At 40.2% G+C, this 12,566-nt stretch overlaps 1 protein-coding gene across 11 annotated transcripts in view; it reads left to right on the forward strand.

Moving 5' to 3' along the window:
- The window catches only part of nlgn2a (neuroligin 2a), a 121,529-nt gene that overhangs the window by 19,512 nt on the left and 89,451 nt on the right, over positions 1–12,566 (forward strand). The window contains exons 3-4 of one of the 11 annotated variants that reach the window (XM_073475033.1): positions 7,388–7,436; positions 10,416–10,425. The exons of 6 other annotated variants lie outside the window; for them this stretch is intronic. In XM_073475033.1, the coding sequence (XP_073331134.1) occupies positions 7,388–7,436; positions 10,416–10,425 (59 nt within the window). Of the gene's footprint in view, positions 1–1,020; positions 1,037–4,492; positions 4,503–7,387; positions 7,437–9,863; positions 9,873–10,415; positions 10,426–12,073; positions 12,128–12,566 lie in introns of all 11 variants that reach the window. 4 more of the 11 variants (XM_073475030.1, XM_073475031.1, XM_073475040.1 and 1 more) reach the window with 4 other exon arrangements.

Consider the following 12,566-nt stretch of genomic DNA (forward strand, 5'->3'; position numbering starts at 1 on the left):
CAGACCTGATGTTGTCAAGGGTCATTACCCTTGGAGATACACATCACTACTAAACCAGAGATTTATACAAGAGCATGTCAGTGTTCTTTATTAGAAGTTCTGTGCAGTGTTTACACCGGGGATTCAACTTGACATATGAAGTAGTGTAACTATTGGATTTCTTTTTTTTTTATTTGGCTACCTTTTGAAAAGTTAATGCAAGAGCTCGTAACCTCAAATCATGTTCAATATTCTTGGTTGAGAAGAGAAGAATTTATATTTGACAGCTTGAGAGGTAGCTGGCAATCTAATAATAATTTTATAATGTCTGTATAGTAATAAAATCATCTAATAATTCCCTCGTGAGTATATAGTAATCCAGATTCAGACTGGAATTTAAACTCTAAAAGACACACTTTCGGAGGTAGCGTATGCATGAATGCATGAGCAGATAAGCCTACAAGTGTGTGTGTGTGTGTGTGTGTGTGTTGTGTGTGTGTGTGTGTGTGTGTGTGTGTGTGTGTGTGTATGTCTGGCTACATGGGGAGAAAATGACTTTAACCTTCATGCCTACTCGATCATCACCAGTCCGTAAATGTCACTACATCTGCCTCCCTGCTACTCTCTACATCTCTGTTTACCTCTTTCTCTCTGCTTCACATAATCTCTCTATCTCTTTCAGCTTCTCACTGTCATCTCTTTATCTTAAGGTTTTTGGGTGCACCTCTCTTATTTTCCCTCTGCTTCCTAACTTCTTCCCTCCAAACTTTTCTTTCCCTCCTCTTTTCTCTCACTTTAAACACTCTCCCCCACCTTGTTTTCACCTCCCATTCCTCTGCTGTTCAAAATACCCTCGAGCGGCATGTATTTTCCCCCCCCTCTCTCCTCCTTTTCACAACACCCCCCCATGCACATAGGCTTTTTCTTCTCATTTTTCTCCTCTCCCAACCTTGATACCTTTACAAATAACACTCTCTTCTAGGGATGCTCCGATCAGGGTTTTTTGCCCCCGATACGAGTCCGAGTCCTTTGATTTTTGAGTATCTGCCGATACCGAGTCCCGATCCGATACTCTTATAATACATTTAAAAAATTAAAAAGATCGAAGAAAACTATCCAGGATGTCCCTCATTTTTTATTATATTTTAATAAGTAACATACACAACACATCATACACAATTTTGCATGCAAGCAGTGCTTGAACATTCTCCAGTCAAAACAGAAAAAATACTCTTCACATTAGAACGTAGTGCAACTTAGACTCAATAGTCTCATATTAAAACAAACAGCATCTTAACTTAAACGAAGCTTTGTCCTTACCACCCCTCGATATCCCAAATTTACATATCTGACAGTTTGCAACTGCATCGTTCTCGTCACTCACTTTAAAATACTTCCACACAGCAGACATGGTGCGCCACAACTCGCCACTCCGCTTCAAAACAAACTGGCGTGCTGGTCTTCTGCGCATGCGCATGTCGTAAACGGTGGTAGTAAATACTCATTTTATTTTTTTTATTTTGAATCACCAATAGCCCATATATCAACAATCTAATACAAATAATGACTAAATAAATATATATAAAACCGATCTCTGATCGGGTCGTAACGTCCGAGTCCCGATCGAGTCTTCAGTGGCGTGATCGGCCCCGATTTCCGAGTCACGTGATCGGATCGGTACAACCCTACTCTCTTCCTCATTCTCCTCTTCCTTCATCTTCTTGTCTCTTTCTAAAGCTCACACTGCTTTTCTCTTTCTCCGTCTCTCTTGTACAGCCATTATTTCTGAAAACCCTGTGTCAGCATCCTCTCAATCCTTCTTTCTCTTTTCCTTTTCTTCTTTTTTCTTTCTGTCGACTTAATTCTTCGCTGTCAGCCAGGTTGGAAAGATATTTCTCAGACTCTCAGTCTGAAGCTCGAGAATGAAAAGGGAGAGAATGAAGGAAAAAAAAAAGATAAATTGTAGAGAAAAGCTAGACAGAAAAAGAATGAGGGAGAGGGTGAGGGAAATAAAAATAAAAGGGTGAGAATGAGCACAAGTGCTGAACAGAAATACCTTAGCAGCAGCTAACACAATTATTGCAATGAATGAATTCCTGTCTTTTATGATACATTTCAACAAGCAATGAAACATTTGAGGTTATGATATGATTGATGCCACACAAATATATCCACACTGTTCAGATACGTTTACTGTAAATACATTGCAGTCTTTTCAGATACATAAAAACATATTAACAGCACATAATCACGTATTTGGAGGGACGCTAACACGCTTCTTCAGCTGCCCCTCCGCTACTGACACTCCACTGTTGGATCTAATGAAGTCAGACTTCCAGTTAGTTAGTTTTTTTATTATGTCGTATAAAGGGACTTAAACTCAATTTCATTCTACAACCCTTGTGTTGTAAAATGAAGACCAAATAAACCTTGATGTTAAGCACACATTTGCAGCTTATTTATTATGCTTTAGATATGTAGTATATATTTGGGATGCCATGGTGAGGAAATTTTCCATCAGGCCAATAAACTGGTAACCATTTTAAGTTACTACTAATGCAAACCAAACATTTCCTGCTCCGGTAGCATCACAATAAAAGTATTTAACTAACACAAGTTAGCTTTTATTATGAAGTATTTGCAGGAATTGCTATTTGTTTGACAGCGAATTTAGCATTTGTGACATTTTATGACAGTGGATCAGTTTAAAATATTACAGGGACTAATGGAAGGAGAAGAAGCTGTTAAATGAAGAACTGTGACAGGTTGCACACCTCCAACTTCTCAGTGAGGTAACCAACTCCTTTTTCCTCATTAAACTCGTTTTTGCTCAAATGTATATTCACGTAGTAAACATTAATTGCACAATGTAACGGCTATAGATTGACACCATCGGTGTTTGGATTGGTTCTCTATGTCCCCACTTTCATTATAGTAGTTTGCCTGCCACTTGGCACCAAATCTCCCAGGAAAATAAAGGCTGAATAAAGAAAATAAAGGCCATTATAGACTAAATTAATGAATAAAGTCATGTTTTGTCCTGAATTGTTGGTAGCTGCTACACTGAGAAAGACATTGCCAAATAGGTGCTTTTGCTCCTCCGCCATCGTCCTGTTGGTCAACTCCTCGTACTCTAATATTGTGTTAAGAGAAATGTGACTCCTGCAACTCTGCTGCTGCTATACAGAACAGACACTTTCAGTTTGTAGGTGTACTGTCCACCGTCAGACTAAGTATTAGGTATATGAAAAGGCAGTCGGCAAGCAGTGTAATCGGTGTATGTCTGAATGGTGCTGTAGCATGCCATCGTTTTTATTTTGGTCTATAGAGTTTATTAGCAGAGAAAAACTCTGTTCCTTTCTGCTCGTCAGACGTCAGAAGGGAAGTGAAAAAAAAAACAGGAAAAAAATAGTTTTGCAGCACATAGAAAAATACAAGTGAAATGCCTCATTAATTATTAAGTATAGCTCAGCTGTCAATAAATATACCCCTGTGCTTTAATGCTAGAATGGCAGCAGATCAGCTCCAGCAGTTGTGATCGAATGCAACGAATGCGCAGGACTTTTCAGAATCAATATTCATTTTGACCATTGCAGCACCAAAACGTGACACAACACACCTCTCCCTCTGTAAACACCTTATAAATACATGCCTCAATATGGCTCCTATGAATGTCAACATCCGTGTCTATCTCCAGAAATGTTTCCCTTTTTGTTTTATTTTTGGTTAGAGCAACTGGCATCAGTTATTTACTCCAGCAGTTGATGCCTCAAACAGAAACCCTTGTGGTATACAGATATAAATACATCTGATATATTTGCAGAACCTTCCACACGTATTTAAATAATCTTTTTATATGTGCATATCTCTCCGGAGAAGAAAGTAGAGTGAGTCTAAAGCACGCCGAAGCCTGCTCAACCATAACAGATCTACTTCTTAAAGCCCAAAACAAGGGTGGAAAGGAAGCTGAACTGAGGAAGTAGGAGATGGGCAGTATAATCCTGAAGTTATCAAACACTTCTGATATATGCAGATGTAGCCAGTGTTTTCATGTATGAGGCTGCACTTCTGTTGTAGTTCTTTTTTTAAAATGTATTTTTCCCTTTTAAAACACCACAAAATGCAGGAACAGGGCGAGCCCAAGGAAAGTGATAAATAAAGTCCATACCACGATCAGATATTTAGCCCTTGTCATGCCTTTGCTGCCCTCTGGTAGACCTGCCAGGCTGCTTAACTTGTTGTGGTCATTTTGCAGCTGCTGCACGAACAAGCAGGGACAGCATCATGACAGTCTCATCCGTCTTTGTCCTATAACTGTGATTCCCCCCCAAAATCCTATTATTCACCTAATGCTGCTACAGGCAAGGTTACTGTGTGTTGAGTGAGATGGACAGGCTCGAAGGAGAAAGCCCCTTTAGTCATCATACAAAATCCTGTGACTCAACGGGAAGACAAAGTGAGCCAGAGCATTGCATCATCAGATTTAAAAAGAACAGAAGGATTCACACAGCAGGAGCACAAAGGCACCTGTAATATTCTCTAGCTTTAATTTGATTAATTTTACACTCCTCCAACATTAAAGGTAATACAGCCATGTGTCATTTTAAAGTGCCTCTCATTTGCCGGGTTAAGATCTTCACATTTTGTGTTCCGCGTTGGCGATATTGTCTGCTAAACAGTCATGCAAATCACGTCAGTTAATTGAGGGAGCCGATTGTATTGAGACTTAATGACACAAGAGCGGCAGAAAACGTGTAGTGACAGGGTGACTAATGACGACTATATAAATCCATTTCAGCATATTTCTGAAGGGTGAACGTCGAACATTACCTGAAAGGACAGAGGCTCCGCTGGCTCCTTTTTTAACTGCCAGTCATCCGAGAATGAACTTCACAGGTTTTTTTTTTTTTTTTGGGGGGGGGGGGGGGGTCGCAGCTTACTCATCTTAGCTGCTCATCTGTGACCTGCTCGCACACGTGCCTGCGCACACACATGCACAGTTAAGTGAGTGAGAGAGCAGTGGTGTGTGATAATAAAGCAGAAGACTGGCAGTGGAGTATTTCTGCTTGTCTGCCTGCCTGATTGTCTACGTCTCACACACACCAGAACTTCTGCTTACAATGTATGAAATAGAGAGTGTGTGTGTGTTTATGTGTGTTTGTGTGTGAACGACTCACACAGCAACCGCCACATCTTGCTCATCTCAGTTACTCATCTACAACCTGCTCTCGCATCCATACACACACACTCGTACACAAATCTTATTGAGTTATTAACTGCATTTCGGCTGCAATATTTTAGCTCTAGGACAATGACAGTGTCCCCATCTCTATCCTCTCTCTCCTCTCTCTCTCTCACACACACACATATACAGTCTTTTGTACAGCTCCAAACAAGCGTCCATCATTCATGGTCGACGCTCACTCACAAGCTGTCAGGCGCACTTCCATTTCCTCGTAGATCATGCCGGACTGGCACACTTTGCCTAAATGAGCTACTCAACACCTACTTACTGCCGCGCCGGTGCACAAACATTTGTTACACACAAACACACACTTGCTCATGTCCATAAACACAGAGAAATAAGCCTCTTTTTGTGTACGGGCGACTGTCTGCCTCAAGTCACATAATGGAACCAAATGAGACGAGTCAAGATGGTGTTACAGGGCTGGATGACAACATTTGAAATCATTATCTCAGTACTGTCAAGGAAGATTTGCAAAATTAATATCAGGATTTGTCAAATATTTATCTAAAAACATAAAGTAATACACCTGATGGTCAAAACAATAAACAGATTTTTGCTGCTACACATGACCAGGGAAAAACTCATCAATACCCAGCAGCACCTCTCATCATTCATACAAATAATGGTCATGGTCATAATGATGATGATGATAACATCTTATATTAACGCATGTTAGAGGATAAAACAGGTGGCTATATCTCATCCAGTAGAATGTCTCGGACAAGAACATTACATTTCCACTGCATTTACATTACAACACTGCCCCCTCAAGTGGTTGCCAGTTTGTGCACTAGCTAACCTCAGCTAACATTTGCTAAGGTTGCTAATGTTAGCATGCAAACGTTAGTTAACGTTGCCAATGCTAGCTAGCAAACGTTAAAATTGCCAATGCTATCTAACGTTAATGTTGCTAATGCTAGTTAGATAACATTAGGGCAGTACTGTATCCTGGTGCGTACTGTAGAACTCAGCCAATCTTACATTTTCTTCCACAAACTGGCAATAACCAAGACTGTTGGTGGCTGAGATACCACATGATATCAACGGCGTTATACTATTGGCTGACAAACCTTGTTAGAAGGTGGGACCAACCGTCAGAATTTAAAAAAGAAAAAAAAAAAATTTTTTAGCAACATTTCTTTTGTTTAAGTTAAAGGGTAGCTCCTCCAATTTTACACATTTAAAGTGTGTTTACAAGTCTTCAGGGAGTACTACTGCATATGTGAAAAAAGTAGTATAAAGCCTTTTGTGGCTCCAGAGGATGCTGCATTTAATCTGATAAATTGGCTCCAGTGATGTCACTCAATGACCAGGATGCATTGTGGGTAATGTAGGAGCCAGAGAGAGACAGCAGATAGATGTTCAATCAGTGGAGTTACCCTTTAAAGGGCCTCACATAAAGTTAAGTTTTCCCCAGGATATATACAGTATACACGCATGTGCTGATTGACTATTTTATTTTTATGAATTTCTCTGAATTCCACCTGATGGTTTGAGAGCTGACATGCTGTTAAAAAAGTGAGCTCAAGCTATTCACAGCCTGCAGGAATGTTCTTTCCTTCACAATTACAGCTTGCTGTAATAATGTGAATAATAATAGTGGATGAAAAGCACTTTCTCCACCCTGTAAGTGGAAAGCTCCCTGTTGTGGTTGAACAAAGAGAGTACTAGGGAGCACACAGCAGGATCATAAAGGAAAAAAATACAGAATCAGAAATATTTTATTGATCCCTGGAGGGAAATTGGGACACAGTACAGTTGCTCCTATTCTAGAATAGAAGTACACAGCTATAAGCATAGAGAAATAATACCAAAAAAAAGACGTGAGTACGATAATTGTAGGTGCATTATCCTACAATGTTAATAAATACTGTAAAACAACTACAATATATAAGGGAAAAAAGAAAATGTAGCGTACTACAATATGTAACAACAGTGTAAATAATAATAATGCTAAGAATGGGATCTATAAATGTCTTCAAATGCAAGAACAGTATACATAAATGCAGTAATGATACAATAGTACAGCAGAATATTGCACAGGTGAATGATTGTACTGTTAAGTCATTGTTGCTCATGATTTCTGAATCATAAATAAATGATGGGGTTGTAGCTGCTGACAGCGGTGGAATAAGTCCGAGGGCCACTCTGTTGACTCAGTGTGTGACTCTGAGGGAGGAGATGAAAAGTTTGATGGCCACAGGCAGGAGTGACTTCCTGTGGCGCCCTGCGGTGCCTCGTGGTGCAATGAGTCACCTGTGCTTGACCAGCGCGTCACGGAGTGGGTGGGCATAATGACACGTAACTTGGACACCGTCTTCCTCGCTGACACCGCCACAAGAGAATCCAGCTCCACCCACACAGCGCCACCGGCCTTATGGGTAGTTATTTGAGTCGAGTTCGTGGGCATCAAAAAGTAGGGCCCTTCTAGTAGACTCTGAAGACTCCCAGGTACCTGTAGTCCTCACAACGTCCACACTGTCCCTGACACTGATGTCACAACCCTGTACTCGGCTCCTTATCCTTACTGATACATCCAACTAAAGCAGAATAATTATACACCTGTCAATCCATTGATAACAGACAGAGCTCCAAAATTATAGTTCAATCGGTGCATTAAAATGACCACAACTATTGATTCTCTCTTTCGCTGTTGTCACTCAAATTCATCTCACCTCCAGTATGAATGTGCATCATCACACCTCTCGCATTCCAGTCCACGTTGTATGTCTTTTTTGCGTGCATGTGTTGTGAATGAGGATGTATAAGTGTGATGTTCATGCGTACTTGAGTGTGTGTGTGTGTGTGTGTGTGTGTGTGTGTGGCCGTGGGGAGAAGTGGAGCCGAAGTGAAGCCTTACGTAACCCGGCTTCAAAGTGAGCCGCAGTCGGCCGGCGATCCAGACAGGGCCGAACGCAAGGAGAGAGTGAAGACGGCAGTTTCACAGAGAGAAGGATAAAATGAGGAGAGTATGGAGCAGAGATGGTGGAAACAACTTTAGCTCGAAAATATTCTGAAGAAGCTACTTTTTTGCATGGTAACTGGTAAACAACTGGTAAAGCCTTTCTTTTTTAAAGATCTAAAGAAAATACCATGGTTTGCTTGATGTCCTTTTCTAGCCCTGTGCTGAAGAAGTCAGACAAACTATTCTGTCCAATCTGGGTGTATTATAATTGCATTTGCTGTTATTTTTTGTCATCTACAGATAGATGTGTGTGTTTAAGGTGAGGAGGGGGTTGATGGGAGTTTGGTTCTTGCACATGCTCCTGTCGCCTCAGCTCCTTTGATTGGGAAAAGAGTCTTAAAATGTCAAGAAAACCAGCTATTTTTCTTCCTCTCCGGCTTGATTCACACTTCTCGGCTCGTTGCAAAAAAAGACGTCAATCAAGCTCAGCTTTTACACTTTTTCCTCAGCATGTTGCCGCTAATGGTTGCTTGATTTTTGCTCTCCCCATTTTGTGCCCCCCCCCCCCCCCCCCCCCCCCCCAATAAAGAGTGTTTCTGAGTCGGGTTTCTTTGACGGGCAGGTTACTGTTTAGAACTTTGTTGTAACTTGACAAACTTTTCAGTAGATAGTTTTGACATGCATTGGTGTGTGTCTGTGTCACTAACAACAATTATTCTACATGAAGATAGCAAATGTATATCATTTTCCCATCTGTTTAAGTAGAAAGAAATGAACTCAAGGTCTGCTTACTAGCTTCTTCATGGTTTCCAACAGAAGAATGAGTTTGCAAAGGCTGTGAAAACGATTTTTTTTTCTAAATTCTTGTAAAACTATCATTCTCAAAGTCAGCCAAGAACCACTATATTCAAACACCTGCTCTCTAGTTTTTAAACATATTATATGATGATAATAATATATATATATAATTTTATAATATTATAAAGTTCAGCCTTCAGGTTTGCTACTGTAAAGTATCGTAACCATGGCTTTTAGATTAGATTTTCACTGACATTTGCACAAAGACATGGCAGCAGTTACATTCTTGAGTGTCCCTCTGAGTAAGCTCATAACAGGAAAGGCAAGGAAAGGCAAATAGTTGAGTGAATAAACACAAATATACACTTCATTAAAAGTACTGTGTGAATTATACAAATACTAATACAAATACAGACTTGAATATCGCAAAAAGAATATAATATAATTATTCTCACTAATGAAATATTGCACAAGGTCATGTACTGGGACGAGACTCTTCAGGTGATAAACTACTTGTAAAAGGAAAAGGATGTAAAAGTTCTTATCACATTAGCCATCATAAGACATTTTGTTGTGTAGCATTGAGCCAACAGTCCTCTAACAGTACCTCTAATAATTATTACTGTATCCAGGTGCAGTTTTTACTTGTGGATGTAAAGTCCCAAACATCAAGAAAGGGAAGAGTACTCTTGCTACCTCACCCAGCATCTAACTATGTGCTAAAGTAACAGAGAGTTAAGTGTAAAAAAACCCAAACAAACTTGGCAACACTACCTAATACTTCATCAGGGTATTTTACTTGTCAATATTCGTATTGGTCTTTGGTTCTATCTTTGGTTTGTATTTTTGCACATCTGGTCATTTTTAGCTTTGGTGGCAGTGACTAAAATATCACAACAACTATTGGATGGATTGCCATGAAATTTTGTACAGACATTCATGGTCCCCAGAGGATGAAGCCTAACTACATTAATGGTGGAATGACTTTTCACCCAGCGCTACCAGCAGGTCAAATGTATCACTTATCCGGTGCAGTATATCTATATGTGCTTAATGGTTCTCACTAAATTTGCTATGAAGTTCTTGGTTCCCAGATAATGAATCCTTGTGGTGATGCTGCAACTTTTCTACAGGTTCACCAGCAGGTTGACAAAATTGTCATTAACCTCAGCTGGGTTTATAATAAGCAAATGCTAGCATGCTAACACACAAGGTGGTGAAAATGACAAACGCTTTACCAATGGTAAGTTAGCATGCTGATGCTAGCATTTATCTAGAAAAAACATTGTGCCTGAGTGTCCAAGTGGCCCAAACCAAACTCTTTTCTTTGTAACAGTGTAATCCTGTGCTTTTATTTTGAAATGCATGTTTTTCTGTGTTGAGGCTGGCCATTCATGTGTCTAGTTCTCAATGAATTACTGACAAATATTCAGCTATCTTGTTGGCGATGCTTGTACTCATTCTGTTCAACACCTTGATGAAGAGCGGACTCAGAGTCAGTTTGTGCTGTTATAGAAGTTATTTTTCTCAAAGATTCAACTAAATAAAATCCAGTTTTCTTTTTTTTGAGAGACCTCAAGTTCCCAAAGTGGATTTATAAGATGAAAGCGATGAAAGGTGAAGAGCGTTTTCTGTACTTACTTTCTGAATGCTTGGGTGAAGAGTGTTTTTCTACTAACATTCACTGCCTGAAAAGATGAGGTGAACGGTGTGCATATAGGTTGTGTTACATCCAAAAAGGTGACTTGTGACTTTTTTCTGCAATATCTGAACATGAACAGGAAAAATCACAGGTGTGTGGAGGAGAAAGAGATACCGAGATCAGAGCTGATTTTGTCCGAGTTTTCTTAAAACGCTGCACTGAGAAGAAGTGTCGTAAAAAACTTGGTCAGAGTCAGGTTTCTTGAATGTGACGCGAGCGGTTCATTAACGAATAATAATAATAATAATGATAATAATAATAATAAACCTTCGGAGATGATAATGGAGGGAGGAAAAGAGGCAGAGATTTTTCTCTTTGTTCCGCTCTCTCTCCTGTTTCCCTCTCTCTGTTTTCTTCTCCTTTCTTTCCGCCACTCTTTTAATTTACCAAAAACAGCCAGTGGGCAGATGGGGATCAAATTACATTCACCTTTTACCTGCACTCCTCTGCGCAATTAGCGTCACGCTTACTTGTCATTTCAAATTGACACTCTGCTGTTGTGCTATGTAATTATTTACCCGCCTGGGGAATAGCTCTTTGGTTTAACCAGTAAATAATGACAGACACACACACACACACACACACACACACATACTCCAAAACACAAAAGCACCTGTGCCCTGTTTTATCTGAAACATGTTTAACGTGCCTTTTACCATTACAGGGTCATTGTCTTGATGCGTATGTCTAATTAAAGGTGTCTTTGTGTTCAGTGTGTCGATCTAAAAAAGCTGTAATTGACTAATGATGTGCAACAGCCCTTTAAAATGCTCCATGTGCTTTCACTGCTGAAAGGTCAGCGTTTTAAAATTTTGGGGTTTGAGCATCAGGACCCAAACCTGCCATTCTTCCTATAGGTGTCCTCTTCTTTGCCTGTTCTTTTTTAAGAACCTTTACATTTTTTCTGGTCATATTCTGGTGGTAGAAAAAGGGGCTGGGTCCTGTTCTTCAAATCACAGAGGCCTTGTTACTTACTACATTCCCCTTTTTCCACCTCTTCACCAACCCTCCCCCCCCCACCCACCACCCACCCAACCACCCAGCCAGCTCCCGAAAACAAAGTCAGGCTCAGGGAACAAACAGGGTTTCAGGGAGAGAGCGAGAGAGAGAGAAAGAGGGGACCATAAACAATGGCAGCCGTTTTCTTCTGCAGGGGGAGAGAAGGAAACCACGTCCAAAAACAGTTTTCTTTGATCTTGTGTCTTTTCTTGTGATAAATCTGTGTCTGTGATGCCTTTTGTTTTTGCTTTTGTACTCTTTTTAAAGGAAAAAAAAAACTGAAAAAAAACAAAACGATAAGCAACCATGAACTCTTGCTGATTTGTCCTTTTTGCTCTTTCTTCTTTTCTTTTTTTGATATTCTTTTTTTTTCCGTTTTTGCCAGTAATCTTTTTTGAATTTTCTCTTTTCTCTTTTTCCCCCCTTTTTTTCTTAACCCTAGGTCCGCTCACAAAAAAACATGATGAATCTTCAATGAACAAGCCTCGAGACGAAGGTATTTTTGTTGCATGTTTTTCCTTTTTTCTTGTTTTGAAGTCTTTTTGGGGGATGTGTACACATGCAGTAGAGTGGAAAACACACACACGCACACACGTCAGACATCTCTTAGGTGGGACTTTGGGTATGAGATGCATACCGATGTGTTGGTGTAAGTGTATGTGCTGAGCCTTGCAATTAAAAAGCTGTCTTCTCTATGCAAATCATTAGCCTTATATAACCTCGGAGGATCATAAGGCCTGGCTAATGGAACCCAGATACCCTTCATTATAAAGTCATCTGCAGACGGTTGTGTGTGTTTTCCAGAGGTCCTTGTCTGGCTCTCGAACAAGAGAGAGCCCCGGACACCATCATCATCGCCACCGTGCCCTTGAAAATACATTGGCCGACTAACAGCATTGTCACCACACAACAAAGCACCTATTGAGACCCGCTTA

This window comes from Pagrus major, chromosome 10, assembly GCF_040436345.1.
Source record: "Pagrus major chromosome 10, Pma_NU_1.0".
Lineage (NCBI taxonomy): Eukaryota > Metazoa > Chordata > Actinopteri > Spariformes > Sparidae > Pagrus > Pagrus major.